At 41.0% G+C, this 17,579-nt stretch overlaps 1 protein-coding gene across 1 annotated transcript in view; it reads right to left on the bottom strand.

The window, feature by feature from the left end:
• adck1 (aarF domain containing kinase 1) overlaps nucleotides 1-17,579 on the bottom strand; it is a 119,618-nt gene that overhangs the window by 42,069 nt on the left and 59,970 nt on the right. The window contains exons 5-7 of the mRNA XM_071914338.2: nucleotides 15,373-15,531; nucleotides 14,012-14,170; nucleotides 11,768-11,884 (exon numbers count right to left, since the gene is read on the bottom strand). Coding sequence (XP_071770439.2) covers nucleotides 11,768-11,884; nucleotides 14,012-14,170; nucleotides 15,373-15,531 — 435 coding nt within the window. The remainder of the gene's footprint in view (nucleotides 1-11,767; nucleotides 11,885-14,011; nucleotides 14,171-15,372; nucleotides 15,532-17,579) is intronic.

The following is a 17,579-nucleotide window of genomic DNA, read 5'->3' as shown; positions in this document are numbered from 1 at the left end:
GCCATTTTTTTGCAGTAGAAAAAACAGCATTTAAGGAAATGCTACTTAATTTCGACAAGCCATATGAATTTCCAGGAAGAAAGTACTTTTCCAAAACGGCCATACACAAGTTGTACAGTGAAACAATGGATGCAATAATGCGATAAGGAATTTATTAATTTCTCAGCCACTACAGATATGTGGTCCAGCACAAATATGACTCCTTATATGAGCTTCATGAGCTTCTCTTAAGCCAAGGTGTTTAGAAACCAAACCCGTGTCAGAGAACCACACAGCTTCCAATCTCGCAGAAGTTCTCCAGACTGCTTTGGTTAACTGGGATTTAGATGCACAAAAAATATCCTGCAACAACTGATAACAGCTCCAACATCGTTGCTGCTGTACGACACCTATGCTGGCCGTGGTTGAACTGCACATTACCTGCATTTAACCGTCACCAATGCCATTACAAGTGAGAAGGACCGCACAGCCTGTGCCCTGGGACTGTGCAGGAATCTTGTCAACACTTTCAGCCAGAGCTGGATAAAAAAAAAAGAGGGACCTAAGAAAGGCACAGACTGAGGCTAATCTCCCCCAACACAGTCTAATCCTGGTAAGTGATAGTGTTAATTTATTGATTGATTAATCTATCCATTTATATTAATTATTAATCTGAAAAAAAAAAATGATACATGCATTTGTATTCATTTTTATTAATCTGAAAACAGGACAGAACCTGAATTTTTTCAATTTTCAATTTATTTAGTAATTTGCTTTTATATTTTTTTATTCAGAAGTTTAAATCTGGGCATGTTGCTGTAATGATTTATCTCTATAAAGCACCCATCAGAAAGTATTTGAAAACTATGAATGTTATAAATGTTATTGTATGTCATATTAATGGTATAATAAACAACTTCCTAAACAAATGTGTTATCTCCCATGCAGGACTGTCCTACACGATGGGGTACAAAACAGGTGATGGTGGAGAGGGTGCTCAAACAAATTCCTGCCATAAGATGCGTCTTGGTAGATGACAGAAAGCATGAGCACCTCAACCCAACTTGGCAGGACATATCAGTCTTAGAATCTGTCAATGCAGCGCTGGACCTTCTAAAGGGAGACCTCTTATCCCCAGATGGCAAGGACTCCACGCTCACAGCAAACATCAAGAGAAAGATGTGCAGTGTCCTTGATGAAAAGCCCAACTGCACTACAAGAACTTTTAAGGAAGGCCACCTTGCTTGATCCGAGATATAGGGGCAGCAATGGGGAACCATTGCTGCCAAGAACCTTCTATGAAGAACCAGCTCTTGGATGAGATAATGAGAATGGGAGAAGGAGATAGAGACCAAGACAGAGGCAGAGATAGAGATCAAGACAGAGAGGGAACTAGACATGGGGCGGAAGATGATGATCCTCCACCACCACCACAGAAGAAATTGAGGCCGAGTGACCTGCTGGAGAACAGAAGAAGCCAAACCACCACCCAGCAGCCAGTGTCAAAGAGGGCGCGGGCTGATGGGGAACTCCCTCAATACCTACAAGAAGAGAGACTGGAAACCTCAGCAGATCCTCTCATGTGGTGGTGGGACAATGAGGCACGGTTCCTTTTGATGGCCAAGCTGGCCAGGAAATATATATGCATTTGTGCAACAAGTACGGCTTCAGAGAGAGTATTCAGTACAAGTGGTAACAAAGTCATCCCAGTGAGATCTTGCCTTAAGCCAGACAAGGTCAACATGCTAGTGTTCCTTGCCCAAAATCTGAAAAGAGTGTTACAGCCACAGTGACAGTGCACTGTATATATTTTGATTGTTCCAATTTTTTTATTATTATGACCTGTTGTTTATATAGGCTTAATCTATTTAAAGGATTGATTATACCATAACTGTCTCGTGTAATTTATGTATGTGTACAAAGCATTAAAAGTAAGGCACTGAAGTATAATTTAAGTATGTTCAAATTGTTCATTTATTACCAATAAATTGATCTTCCTTGAAGGTGTGTTTGTCATTGGCACAATAATAGGAGAGGGCATTAGGTATTCTCTCAACTGAGGATATGACATCAAGTGAAACATCAAACCAGGGTTTGGAGGTACTGGAACTGTTGCAGCTCAACAAGTCCTTTAAAAACATTCCCCCACACAGTGTATGTACTGTATATTGTAACTTGCACAGCTTCTAAGGTATCTCCCACTGTTGACACTTTTTTTCTGAACTCTTCACATTATTTTATGATGGAGGCAAACAGGCATGTAAGGTTCTTGAACTTGAACATTCCATAGATATCAGACAAAAACACAACTACAGACTAAGAAATATGTATTTCTATTTGTGGTATTTGGCAAGTTATTTGATGTTGGTGATTCTGACTCGTTTGATGCTTTGAAGAAGGAGAAATGAAGAATAAATGTGATTTGCAAGTGGATGGTGTGCGGGAGCCTTATATATTTTTATGTTTTTTTCTCCCAGCACCCATGACTGAAATTGTCAGGGGTGCAAACTTTATTCTATTATAGTATATGGTGATTCTGACACCAAAAGCCAACAGTCCCCCTCTGTATCGATCTGATTGAGGGGGTAAAAGGCACTTTCACTTGCCTCAGAAACAACTCCGATGGTAAATTTGAGAGAACAATTAGGCTCACCGATGACTTAATGGTCAAAAATGATATTCAGAACTGGGATGTTGCCAGTTCCCGAAACAGGAAACTGCCAGCCAAGTTTGGCAACTGTCATGACACGTCTACAGTGGAGAGAGTAGCACCCATAAGGACCAACGTGTGATTTACATATTTTATGGAATGCGATATTGGACAGAAAACTTATGGAGCTCAAAATGAATGATGATGAAGGCCGAAGCAAGTTTTCCACCAGGATCAGACTTGTTTAGGCAAATGGCAGAGCTACAGCCAGCCACTGCCCATTGTGGATTTTCTGTGCAGGACCCTGAACTGTTTTTGTACAGCAGATAAAATAAAAGGTAGATGGGGGTCGATCCTATCCATCACTCATCGAGGTTCTTGACTCCTGTCCCAAAGACATCTTTCTGAACTTTTTAATTTACTTCATGCAGCCATCACTCTACCAATGAATATGATAATGAGGACATTACTTCATTATTGAAGAGCCTATGCAGGAAACAGTGTTGGGTCTGCAATGACTGGGCAAGTGTTTATAGCCTGGTATGTGCCTACCGCATGTTACATTTAGAGTGCTCCAGTTTTTACCCACCCAATTATATGCAGGCCCACCCATATGAATATTTCTGCATACACTACTGCTACATAGGCCTTATTCTCAATTTGTGCTTTCAGATTATGGCCACTTTCAAATTATTTCAGATTATTCAAATTAAACCCATCTAGGGACAAACATTCCAAATTATCTTAGGCTATAAATGTTATATATGACATCAGCCTATTCTATGTCTATGTATCTGTCCCTACTCAAATTAATATTACGGCCTTTCTGCTCTAATATGCCGATGATGCCTTTTTTTTTTAGGTCCATCTAACCTGGCTCACAAATATCTGTATTTTTCTGATTTGAAAAATGCACCCTTACTCAAATCCAAAACAATACAACAAAAATAATTACTACAATAACACGGCTGAAAGCTATAACCAGGCTACAGCTAGGTCATCACATAGCAGCTATACGCCCTTGCAAATAAAATCACAGCACAAAAATAGTCCAGACAAAACTGTTCAGGCAATATGCTGTTATTGACTTTTGTGTGCATTTTGTGTAGGCATCACTAGTAAGGTTGCTGAAGCCAAGACATTCTTTAATTGAATACTATCAAACTACTCGCCCTGTTTGAGCCAAACCAATCTACTGCTTCACTTCTCTCCAAAGAGCAACAAATCCCTGTTGCCAGAATTTGTAAAGGAGTGTAAACAGAGTGTGGCAAGTAGCAGGAGAACGAATGGAGAACAAATCAACATTAATTATTATTATATTAATTATTATTAGAAATTACATGGTAAGGTGCAGCTCAAGGTAATAATTACAAGCAAAAAGGAGAAAATAATAATGAAATGGATAAATGAATGAACAAACAAATGAATAAAACACAAAAAGCTGTTAAGGCAGTAACATTTCCATGATCATGAGGTTACTGTTGCAGCCCTAATTAATAAACGGTGTGGGTGGTTGAATGCCACCCTCGTCTATGTTGGTGTGTGTGTCTAACCCCACAAAGGTGCTACAAATATATTTTGGAAAAGAAAGAGACAGACAGAGAGAGATGGAGACAGAGAGAGAAAAATTTAAGAAAAATGTGAGAAAAAATTAAGAAAATTTTGAGAAAAAATTAAGAAAACTGAGAAAAAATTAAGAAAATTTTGAGAAAATGTGAGAAATTTTGAAAATGTGGGATTCATGAAACATGCGCAGACCCAGGTGTATCTGTTGATGAATGCTACTTCGTAAATTGGATGCATGTGCCTGTTGATGCTGATTAGCATAGGTAGACGCCCTGGCAACTCCATAAAAGGCCTGCTATGCAAATGGAAAACACTACTGGAAAGGTGGAGAAGGGAAAAGAGACCCAAGAAGAAAAACTCAAACACAAGTAGTAGTCAGGAGGGAAATAACAGAAGAGACTGCGCTGTCAGGTGTCCAGTCATCGGCAGAGTTGGACTCTGGTTTAATTCAAGCAGCATCTCCATCAGATGGTAAGTTCAGACCTTGGGCTATGTAATAATAATGTTGGTTTTGACTGTAGGAGCTGCCTGCAGTGTCCAAACACAGTCTTCCAGCACACCTATGGTGCACTAAGTGGCAGAACGGGTGCACATATGATAATTATATAATCGCTGAGGGTCATGAGGTCAGGGAATAAGCTCTTTTACCTACGGACAGGTTAGCATCAATTAACTGAATGTTTATAGAGTGGTATTGCTTGCGATTTAAATGACAAATGCTTTTGGAGACTTGGAGATTTGATGCACACATGTAGCCTACAATCTATTGCTCTTGTGTTGTTTGGCAGGCCAACAATAACATGGACATCTTTTTATTTGAGTCTGTTCTATTGCAGAATATGGGAATTTGATATATTATGGTCCTCAAGGTCGCTCCAATAACAGCAGATGTGTCGGGGTTGGCTGCGCCATTGTTGGGGTTGACCGTGCCAAAGAACAAATTCAGGTAAGAAAAATAAGGGTTAGGGTTAGGCCCATTGAGTTGTTTTCAGGCCTAGGAAGAATTGACTGCCTCCTACTCACGGCTTCCATGTAAATACACACATGCGCACAAACACATCCATGGGCACACACACAAATAGATACACACCCGCACTCACGCACAACGAAACACTTGGGCAAGCCTCACAGCTCAGGTGAGGCTCAGGTTATTAAGTATCCCAAACAAAGAAAGAAAAACAAGATCTCTATCTCACACACACACACACACATTCACCTACACATATACAATGCAAGCAAACAAAACAATTTATCCTCAAATACAGCCCCTCCCCACCAAATCTTAAATATTGCCTATATCAAGTTTTATTTTCACAAAACTTCACGGGGTAGCGGCAAAAATCCTCTGGTCGCGAATGCAAAAAAATAAGTAAAGCGTTGGTCCATTCTGGTCACGTTGTGGGGCCGAGTCCAGAGGAAAGTCTATTTGGGCCCTCATCCATCTTCTGATTACACACACACACACACACACACACACACACACACACACACGCACACGCACACACACAGGGGGCAGCAGGCGCCACCGCCACTTAATAATTCTATCCATTCTGTCGCTCTGTGTGTGTGTGTATGTGTGTGTGTGTGTGTGTGTGTGTGTGTTTTATTATGTCCCCTATCTATCTCATCAGCTGTCTAATAATGCTCATCATCACTGGTTAATGGCCAGCCAATGTGTGTGGATGTGTGTATTTGTGTGTGTGTGAATATGTGTGTCCATGTGCGCATAAAGAGCCCAATAAAGGATTTATTGTGTACTGTGTATTTGTCATTGTCTTCCCTATCTGTTCCTCTGTGTGTGTGTGTGTGTGTGTGTGTGTGTGTGTGTGTGTGTATGTGTTATTTTCCCAAGCATATCGCCAGCCAGAGAGAGGAGTGACATCCATGGTTGCCAAGTTCAGGGATGTCTCCTTATGAGGTATGATTCTGGACTGAGCCTGCAATCATGGCAACCCACTACTGTTGCATTTGGGCCTGAAACTTACATAGTGCATCTATAATGTAGCTACAGATGCAAAAACATCATGGAGTACAGCTGCAGGTAGTGTATTAGGAAAAACTTTGAATGAAAATGTAATCTGAATGAACATTTCACATTTATACATTTTTAAGCTTGCCCTAGTGATGTGTCTAAGATTTTCATTAGGTCCTTGTTGAACTGCCATGTCTAAAATACCAATGGCTGTCAATGGGCCGAAACGGCATTCCAGGAGTGAATTTGATGAGGAATGCGCATTCTGATTACATTTCTTTTTATTCAATCAATAAAAAAAAAAAATACATACAGAGCAGCACCAGTGGTTGTACAACGTTTAGGGTGCTTAAACAAGTCGCAAGCTGCAACTCTTGCTGCTTTGAACATATAGTAGCCCACTCTTACTAGCCAGTAAAATTACAGCTTAAGAATCCCCTCGCCATCTCCCTTCTATGAAATCAACATAGTTAGCATCTCTAGTATTGCCTTCGCCTCTCTACAATAAAGGTAGGCAAGGTGGGAGTGAAAGATGATTTGAGTACATGTCTACAGTTCCACTTCAGCAACTATGCACATCGATTTTTATCCAACTGATATGGACATATCCCTATCAGAAAATTTGATTTTGTCCCTACCACTTTTCCTCTACTGCTTCGGTTTGTTTTTTGCACCAAACTTTGTCAGCTGGGCAGTGTTTGGCCCTTCAGGCCAATCACAGTGCTTAAAATTGGCAAACTACCGCATGCTGGGAAGCGGGGCCTCATTAAACAAACAGACCATCAAATGACAGGTGCAGACAGTTTAATCTGAGCTGCAGAGCTGCCAAGTTGTGTTGTGAAAATGTCGAGAAAGAGTTAACTAAACATTCAGTCCTATTTTCAACCCAATGTGAGTGATGAAATAATGTGTTCTAGTGTATTTAACTTGTCAACCAAAAGATTTAAATTTTCCTTGGCAATTTTCTGAACTGGCTAGCTAACGCATTATCCATCTTTATACCTGAAATGACCAACAATCCTCTGTTTGCCTTTACTGGGTAGATGTTATGGGGTCCAATGTGAAAAAGGCCTGTAGTGGGTATATGGGGCCCAATGTGACATAACCTGTTAGCTGCAATAGACAGGGCTTGAAATAAACCATCTAACAGTCACACAGTTGTCGGTTTTAGGCATATATGCAATTATGTGAGTGACTTCATTCATTGTAACATATGGTTCATGATCTTTTAGCTCTACAGCAGTTTTAGCCCTCCAGTAATACATCTCATGTTCCAATGAATGAAGCTGCGATTATTTCTGTCGAGGTTCCAGAACGAGTGTGAGTATAAGAGTGCAAAGCACATTTATGCTGGTACCATTCTTGGCATGCCACATGCTAGGCAGCACTCATGACTATGGAGTATGATTGAAACTGCTATCAAAGATCTGCACTTTTGCAGGTTACGTTGCTCCCAGGCTCACAGGTTGCTCACTACTCGGTGCGGGAGTGTGTTTGTTGCTACTTTACCTCTCTGTTGACAGTCCTGAATTGCTTGGGCATTCTAACCTGTATGAAATTGCCAGGTTAGAATGCCATGGTGTCCAGCTTATAAATCACACAGCGTCTGGCTGGTCACAAGTGATCAGTGGTTAAGAGCACAGAAGGTAAGTTTTCACTTCCCGGCTGTGCTGTCGACCCGGCTTTGGCGTTCTGCAGCTGATAACCTTGCCGGTAAGCTGATCACTTACACGTTTACACACATATAGCATTGACTTGCTGTAGTGTATATGCTTGCTGGCAAGCCGGTTTCAGTTCCCCTACAATTTATGGATTAGCCAAGGGAAGGGCAGGCACTCTAACTATCTTCTTTGCCTGTTTCTAAATACATCTGTTAATAAATTCATTTTTACCCGTTTTGAATTGTTTTTTACGTTCTTCTCCTCTCCTTGAGTAGGGTTATTTCCTCTCTTTGTCTTTTTATTGGATTTTATCGGACTTTACTGTGAATTTCACACTGGACTTCTCCTTGGCTTTCTGTGATTCTGTGGATTGGATTCATTTCTGGGATTTTATGTTTGTGTTTGAACAATGCCTGTGCTGCCCTCTTCACCTAACTGCATGAGCTGTCTCTCCCTGACAGAAAAAATTATAGAGTTGGATGTACCCTGCTACATCAGATAAAAGAGGATGAGCAGCTTTTGGATTCATGCGCCCATGCTCCTGCCGCCCCGAATCCTGTCCAGAACAATGGCTTGATGGGCCAAAATGAAACAACTGTTCCCTGGATGGGCAACGCTCTTGGAGGCACTGAGAAGGACCCCCGGGTGCAGCTTGGTGCTAAGCCTAAAAACCTCATCCATTCGGGCCCCTTCTGGTATCAGCCTGCAGCTCTCTAATACGCTCCAGGCTTTGGATGGGCTGGTGCCATCGAAGCCCCTTCAGCCCTTATCTCATCCTCAAGCTCCTTCTACTTCACCTTTACCCTCCTGCCCAGCTACACCCCCCTCCCACACTACACCAGTTGCAGCAGGGCCATCTACAAAGGTTGCATCATCTACAGAACAGCCCCTCCACCAACTCAACTTCCTTCCACCACACGATCCACCAGCAATAGTATGACTGAGTTAGCAACATTTCATGCCCATGACACGTCATGGGCATGGTCTGCTGCATCTTAATAGACTTTGTCAATGCATTCATAAATGAAACCATCCCAGATATTCTTGTTTTTACTGAAACCTGGCTATCTTCCAAAGTTTCAAATGTGGACGTAGCTTTGGATGGATATAATGCTTTCAGGTGCGACAGCAAAGGTAAAGGAGGTTGAGTATTGAGTATTGATATACATAAAGAACTGTTTGTCTGTATGTGAACTCTTCCTCAGTACCTAAAGAATATGAATATGTTGTATTGGACCTTTGCCCTGGAGGTGATTCCCACCTGACCATTATGGATATTTATCGTCCTCCCTCAGCAGACAGTGAGACACTGGTAGGCATTAGTAAACTGTGGTACACCTACGCCTCCTCTGAACTACTTATCATGGGTGATCTTAATCTTGACTGGCTTTCTAATAGCTCATGTAAGCTAAAAGAGCTCTGAATTAAATTTCTCTCCACTGATCTCTAAACCAACAAGGCCTAATGTAAAGAACCCTTCAAATTCCACATTGATAGACATTATGACAAATAAATCCCATACTCTGTCCCAGGATATCAGTGATCACTGTCCAATAGCATGTGTTAGGGATGCCAGAAACAAAAGATACCAAGGACGAACCATTACTAAAATAAATGTCAAACACTTTGTTGAAGAGGGGTTCCTGTATGATCTGCACAACTCATTTATTGAGAGATAGCTCAATAATAGCTCTTAATTTTTTCTCTCACATAATCGATCACATTGCGGATAGACATGCTCCATATAGGACACTCAGAATCAAAAACTGAGCAAAAACAGTGCATTGACGAGCGGTAGATTATTAAACAAATCTATGCAAACTGGGTTATTACCGAAATTGTGTTACATTGAACCATGTCTATGTTGTAATTGAAATATTGCCTTCTGGGCTATTGGTGTGCATGTAAATGTACTCATTGTTTGGGCTAATCATTTAAAATTATGTTACCGAGGCTGGTCATTGTCTGTGGATTCAGTTGTGTGCTGTCATGCATCATATCTCAGACACCACTGATCAAATTTTTACTAAACTTGTGGGAATGATGCATCTCACTGCTGGATTTTCCCTCATTAGGCCAATCAGTTTACTTATAATGTAGCAGGTATGGCCTCTCAAAGTTCGTACGACTCACACACACATGAAAATATGCGTAAGTCCACTTATGCATATAAACACACACACACATACATGAGTACACATACAAATACATAGAGAGTCACACAAATGCACACACATGCATCTTGGAACACAGGCCTAACACACATTCACATCATTCAGTAGATCCCCAAATGTGCTGCTGAAAATCTCGACAATATCTGTGTATTTATCGATCGTACTGCACTGTACCATGACACAGCTGTGAATATGTAGGTGATAATCAGTCCCACAAACTCAACCTGGCCCTACAGTGATAAGGTTTCAAACCGGCGCTTTGCCCTGCACATCTGCTGAGCACAAAGCTGAAAGCCCACTAAGAGACGCCCCTGCAGTCAGCTGAAAATGAGGAGGTGCCGCAATGACTCTTTATCTAACACAAGCCCTCAGGCAATCAAAGACAATCAGCCGATCAAAGACAGATGCTGACTGTGTGTGTGTGTGTGTATACAGTATATACACACATATATATATACTGTACATATCATTGCTTCTTGCTTCTGTCTCTTTTGTTGCTTCTGTTCTCTGCAAAACACCCTATGAAAATAGTTACCAGGAAAGTTGTGTTGTGTGTACAAGTTGTGTCCCCCTCATTACTGGGGGACACAACTTTCACACAAGAGCCTGTAGTATTTTCATTAGGTCATTGTTGAACTGTCATGTCTGAAGTGCCTGTGGTAGTAAGCCTTATAGACCAGCTGGACTGTGACTTACTGCTCTTGCTGATGCTAGTTTTCTCTGCTCTTGCATTGGAAGATAGATTTTTGCCATTTCACAATTTTCTACAATTCAAATTGCTCGTAGAAGCGTTTGGCTAGCTAGCAAAGATTCATTTCAAGTTCCCTGGTTTCCCAGATAAGTCGTGTCATTTCACAACATTAGATTGGTTGAATTAGGTTTTTGCATGTTGTTTGTTGGACTTCTTTGTTGTAAGTGGGAGTTTAATCCTTTGTTGAGGATGTAGACTACCATTTGCGTAACAGGCTTTGCTAGCTAGCTTGTTAGCAGTAATGCTAGTCAAGTTGTAGTAGTGAGCCATTATGGGTGATTTGATTGTATTATTCATTGAAATATTTTCATATATTTTCAAGTTGCTCACAGCTGGCAAGAAAATAACTAGCGTTTCACTTGTTTATTTTGGTTCTTGTTTGCACATTTGCACATAAAATGGGTGTGTGAATATGTGTGAATTCAACACACATATACAGAGCCAGCAACATCAATTATTCTTTGTTGATATGGGCCAATTGTTCATTTCATGTAATTGTTCCTATATTGGTCTTATTTGACAGATGTATGATTATTATTGTGGTTTGTGTTGTTAAAGACTGCGGCTATACTGTGACTTGGCTATACCAAGACTTAAGAACTACAACAAGGAGTGCTCATATCTCTCTCTTTCGCACACACTCTCTCTCTCTTTGACTGAGACACACACATTTATTTATTTAAAGTAAGAGTAAAGGAATGTGGGGTCCTGACACAAGAAGGAAACAGGAACATAGGAAGACAGAGAGACAGAGATGGAAAGGTAGAGATTACACCTCAGGATGTTAGCTGGCACACAGTGAAATAAGCTTTGTGTGTGTGTGTGTGTGTGTGTGTGTGTGTGTGTGAGTGTGCACGATAGCACATGGATTATTGGTCAATAAACCATTATCTTCCTGTGGACAACACACACACATTTCCAACACACAAAATACACCTGCACACACAGAGCCAACACAGAAATGGCACAAACACACAGACACAGACACACAGCAGGTATGGCAGCAAGCAGCACCTCATTGACGTTGATGCTGTGCCTCCTCATATAGTCCCTGTCGTTGACCTGTCCCCCCTCGGCAAAGTCCATGGTCAGGATCCTCTTTGTGGACAAATCCCAATGGATCTGAGGAACCTGAAGAGGGGGTGGGGGGTGGGGGGCATAAACAGACACAGAGGAGGCAGAGAAAGAGCGATATGGGTGAAGGAGGACAAAGAAAACGAGAACATCATACTGAACATTGAACTTTATACTAGGAAAGTAATAACAGAACTTGTAATGTTGCAATTGTTACAACTTAAGGGACACTCACACACACACACACACACACACACACACACACATCTAGCTCTGCATGTCCTGTGTAATGGCATTAAGTATTCATTAGAGCTGGGAGCTGCTCTGGCTTCCCCTGCTAAAGATAAGATACTATCTTTGGGGTGTGTGTGTGTGTGTGCGTGCGTGCCTGCGTGCGAATGTCAAATCCTAACTCAAGGAACATTTCCCATGTGACAGATCAATAGTGTCGAAAAGCTAATCCGCCCTCTGGTGCGGCTTTAAACACTAGAAGTGATTTGCTTCCAATAAGAGAGGGTAGGGGGTAGAAATGAGAGGAAAAATCTGAGCTTCCCAGTAGAACCACAGTCGTCTACTGGTGGTCACTGGGGGTTGCCTAGTACAACCACAGTAGAGCAGTTGGAGGCTTCAGTGCCTTGCTCACAGGCTCCATGATGGCGGCTGTTGGACAGAAGCAAGAGGAGTTTTTTATGCTGCTTACTCATGGATTTTTCACAATATTTAAAAATACAGTACTGCTATGATACTTTGTTGTTACAGTATGAGTATGCTGGCCGTTAAAGGATAAGGCCGGTGTTTTTTAATGCATTGCTTACCGTTAACAAATCCTATGAAAATAACAAAATCAACAATGCGTTTGCTCTACTCCCGTTACTTTCTGACTTCCCACGTACTGTTTTCAGCCGTCAACCCGGAAGTCATTGGCTCCAATTGTAAGCTAAAAACCTTGAAATACAGCTCACAAAGACATAGTTTCAATTTGAACTGTTACCATGAAAAGTCAGGCTGTTGTAGTTATTACCAAATCAAATTCAAATGGGAACAAATTCTTCATTACGCCGGGGACTATTTTCGGTGCTACGGAACTACTTTCCTGAGATCGCAAACGTGTTTACAGCCGGCTTATTAAGTTGTTTGAGGAAAAAGTCGGCTGGCCCGGTGCATCGTGATGATGAAATATGCTGCCAGAGCAACGGCATGGCTCTGTGACGTGTTTTTAATCCTTTTTTTAATACAATGGAGTTCTATGGCTGCTGGGACATGGCTTCATTGGGCACCGGCTACATGGACGAGATTTGCTGGTTATTTTCATAGGATTTGTTGACGGTAAGCAATGCATTAAAAAACACCGGCCTTATCCTTTAAGTAGCAACAACGACATTGGGAGGTGGGACCTGTGCTAACATAATCAGTGGCTATCAACTAAATCCTCCTTATGTCAACTGTCTATACAAGAACCTACGGCAGCTTGCTGTGCAAACCTACTACTACTACTACTATTACTACAGATGGAGACCATGGTGGAAGCTCTTGAACTGGTCTTCATTTATGCTTTCAGTCCACGTGCATCAAGTTTGTCACCTTTACTAATGCATATATAACAATTATTCCTATCAATGTACAGACTCACAAACATTAAAATGCAGTAGCTCAATTAATTTGTGGCGTAGTCCTGAGAAGTCACACACATCACATGAGGCCTTTGGCTGTTCAAAGCACACAAATTTGAGCACATGAATACAAATGTTACAAAGTGTTTCCATTTTTATTCAAACGAATACTACTATTAGGGTTGGATGTAAAAAAAAAAAAAAAATATATATATATATATATATATATATATACACATTTTTGGCACCCCATATGGGTGGCTTTTAAAATGCTACTTCACAGATGCTTCATTAACCCTGCTCAACATTTGTAGCAACTTTTATGATCTTTGGATCGTTGAGGAGTTATGGCCACACCCATTTTTTTTATCCAATTGAGCATTGGTGATCAAGGTCCCTTTTGTATGTGTACTAAATTTGGTGCTGATAGGTCAAAAAATAAAAAGCTTTAGGGACAAAAAAAAAAACCTAGTGAAAGTTCTGAAACTATAAATGGACAGATTAAGAAAAAGGCCACCAGAAAAATTAAAGAATTAGAATTAGAATGTGTGTGTGTGTGTGCGCATCTCCTTACCTTAAGAAAGGGGTAGTGGGCCAGCATGCGGGCCACCCTCTCAGCATTGCGTCCCTCATTGAGGAAGTCCAGCTCCAGCGGCATGTTCTTCTTGGCCTCCTCCACCAACCACATGAAGCCAAAGTCAGGGAAAAGCCAATGGACCGCCCTCAGCAACACCTTCAGAATCACAATCACAACCAGCGTCATCATCAGGTACATCTATATATACACTAAAATTTTGAGTGATATGAATATGGGACATTTTGGGATTTAAGCTGCCAGTTGCCGATATTCTATATATTCTATTCTATGCCATTGTTTTCATGCCCCATACCATTAGAGAGTAAAAAAAAGTTATTTTAATTTGACATAGTGCAAAAAAGAAGGGAAGACAAAGACACATTTGATGTTTCAGCCCATCAGGCTATAATCAGTGCTTTTTCTCTGTCTTCACTTTGCATTTTTTGTCAAGTTAAAAGAACCCTGTTATTTACTATCTCACTGTCTCAATATCCTTCGTCTGAGTCTTGACGCCCTAACATAATTTGATGTGTCACAGTCAGGGCCATATACTGGACTTGTTTATCTCTAAAGGCCTTGACATCACAGTAACTGCTACTCTGTTGCAATCTCTAACCACTTCTGTGCGTTCTTGCCGCGGCAGCTGACATGTTTATTAGTCACTTTTCCAAGTTGACATTGCGCTCAGTATCATCTCGTGATGACCCGGGTGAACAATTTTAACTGTTGTTCAAAAAAATATTATTGACAACATTATTGCCCCCATAACAAACAAAAAAATACTGTGCGAATGAAAAAGCCAGAGCGCCAGAAGGTGGAGCGAAAATGTCGAAAGACCAAGCCTCAAATTCACTGTGACATTTACAAGGACAGACTGCATAGCTACACTAAGGAAATGATCCATGACTTACTGGATCCATGCAAAAACAGGTTCTTTGACCGTATTTTCTGATGGGGGCGTTACATTGATGATGTGTGCCTGTTCTGGTCTGGTTAAGAAGCGGAGCTCAATTCTTTTCATGAATACCTTAACACCATTAATCCTAACATTAAACTATCTCTGGAGTGCAGCATGGAAAGTCTATCTTTTTTAGATTTGAAGATGTCCAAAGACAAAGAAGGCTTTTTGCAAACATCTATTTTTTCTGTTGATAGGAATACGATTTTTCATTCAGACAGTTTCATTCACTTTCCCTACCAACATTTTCCCAGCCAGTCTGGGGATTCAAACCAGCAAACTTCCAGTCACAAGCCCATTTATTTAACGGCAAATTAGTACTGGCTACCTTGAGGACACAAGTGGGATGTTTCTACATGAGAAGCCATTTGTACCTGTTTAGACACACACACACACACACCTCCATTACCACTATGTCCTTGGAGCTTTGCGTCTGGACTTTGGGGTGTTGGACCTTGACGGCCACCATCCTTCCGTCATGCAGCACCGCCTTGTGGACCTGGGCTAAGGAGGCAGCGCCCCGAGGCCTCTCCTCGAAGGAGACAAATAACTCTGACAGCTGGAGGAGACAGAGAGAGGGAGAGAGAAAGAGTGGGAGAAAGCGGGGGGGACAGTGAGGAGACAAAACAGGGAGGGAAATAGAGGGAGAGAGAATGAAAAAGAAAAAGGGAAAGAAACGGGGAGATGGGTCAGGAAATGGATAAAAAAGGAAAAGATGAGAAAGATAAAGTGGAGGGAGAGAGAGGGGAGTGGGAAGAGAGTGAGATCATTAATCTGATAATCTCTATTTTAAGGCTTTACTGAGATAGCATACAATGGATGGAGCCAAGAAGGATGGGAGAAAGAGAGGTGTATGTCATGAATGTAATTAAATTGATCAACTGCTTTGGCAACGTATGAAATCATTGTGTCATGGCAATAAAGCACCCAGTCAACTGAACTGAACTGAACTGAATGGAGAGTGGGAAAGAGACTACATGTGATGGAGATAATGTACTAGATGTTGCAAGTATACAGTTAGTATAGCCTACACTTTAATACACCAAGCCACCAGGATGTGCCTATGAAAACAGTTTCTGACAATGACAGTAGAGTAGAAAGGGAGGCATTAACAGGAAAAGTAATGGTGGAGACCTGGTTAAGGCAACAGATATTAATAAAGAAATAGATGGGGCATTGGAACTGGATAAGAGCATTGTGACAAAGAGAGATACTAATGAATTCTGAGTTTTCATGTCTGCTTAAACCAGTGATTCTCAACCTTTTTCACGTCAGGGACCCCTAATTTAGTCCACAATAGAACCATAGACCCCCATTTGATGAGATTTTATCTCGTTTTAAATCGGAGAATATTGTTATTGTTAGATATGATTTTGTCCAGAATTCCATGACTATCTGTATTGTAAGCAGAGGATAACAGAGAAGCTATGATCAAAATAGTCATTCTTCTACATTCTCTAATCGTGTTAACTTAAATAATTAGTAATTTAGTAAATTAAATAATGCTGAATATTAACAATTCTTCAATTTGCTGGGGACCCCCTGGAACCCCCTCAAGGACCCCTGGTGGTCCCCGGACCCCACGTTGAGAACCACTGGCTTAAACTACTAAACTAAAATACTTGACACATACTTGACTTCCTTGGCATTGTCCACCAATTCCTACTTATCTTATCTTAAACTCCTAAGGGATTAGTTGTGCACAGACATTTGTCAAAGATATAGCGCGAGTGTCCACAAAGGCTAATGCTGCATTCGCATTTTGATGGTACGCAATAGACGGTAAAATGGATGTTCATCATTTTCAATAGAACGACAGTAAACTCTGACAACACTATACAGTTATTTAAAGCTCTATCTGATGACTTTTTTGTGGTAAAACATTCACGTTTCGCTAACGAAATCATCGACGTAAAATTAGACTCTGAACAGCCGATTCTGCGCGGCGGTGTACTGGATACTAGGCCTACACTGGAGGGAAATAGTAGTGTCGCAAAAGAAGTGATGTGTTTTACGTAACATCCGGGTGCCACGTTAGCATCGTAGCTATATTAGTCCGTTAGCTTTTGTGAGTAGTATTCTACAACAGCAGACGCAGCGTTTTATCCCAAGCATCTTACAGTATTGTGAGTGTTTATGTGTACAAACAGTTTTATCCCAAGCAGCCTACAGTGTCATGAGTGCTTACGTGACCAATAAGTACCTGTTTGTTGTCTGACACCATTAAAAGCTGTTTACATAAAAGGAGAGGTGTACCTAATAAAGTGGTGAGTGTAGACAAGAATCTGACCCCCTTTGATTTTTCACACAAACAAAAAAGGGCACTTTGACGGGCACTTTAGGAGGTAGAGGAGTGTCTTGTTCACTTCCTCGATGATATTCCTAGCCATTTTGTTCATAAAATACTAAATTTTCCTCCATTCAATATGCTTAAAAAAAACAAGGATCTGGGTCAAGAAACAGGAGAATAGAAGATCGTCTAATCCCTGTAGAAGCCGCCACAATTCTTCACCACAATACGCCACATTCAGAGACTGCATTAAAATATATTATTCATGGTTTAACGAAGTGTTGGCACAGGGAATTTGGGCCAGTGCCCTCTATGCC

The sequence above is a fragment of the Centroberyx gerrardi genome, chromosome 17 (assembly GCF_048128805.1).
Source record: "Centroberyx gerrardi isolate f3 chromosome 17, fCenGer3.hap1.cur.20231027, whole genome shotgun sequence".
In the NCBI taxonomy this organism is placed as follows: Eukaryota; Metazoa; Chordata; class Actinopteri; order Beryciformes; family Berycidae; genus Centroberyx; species Centroberyx gerrardi.
This window is presented reverse-complemented; position numbering and strand designations above follow the sequence as displayed.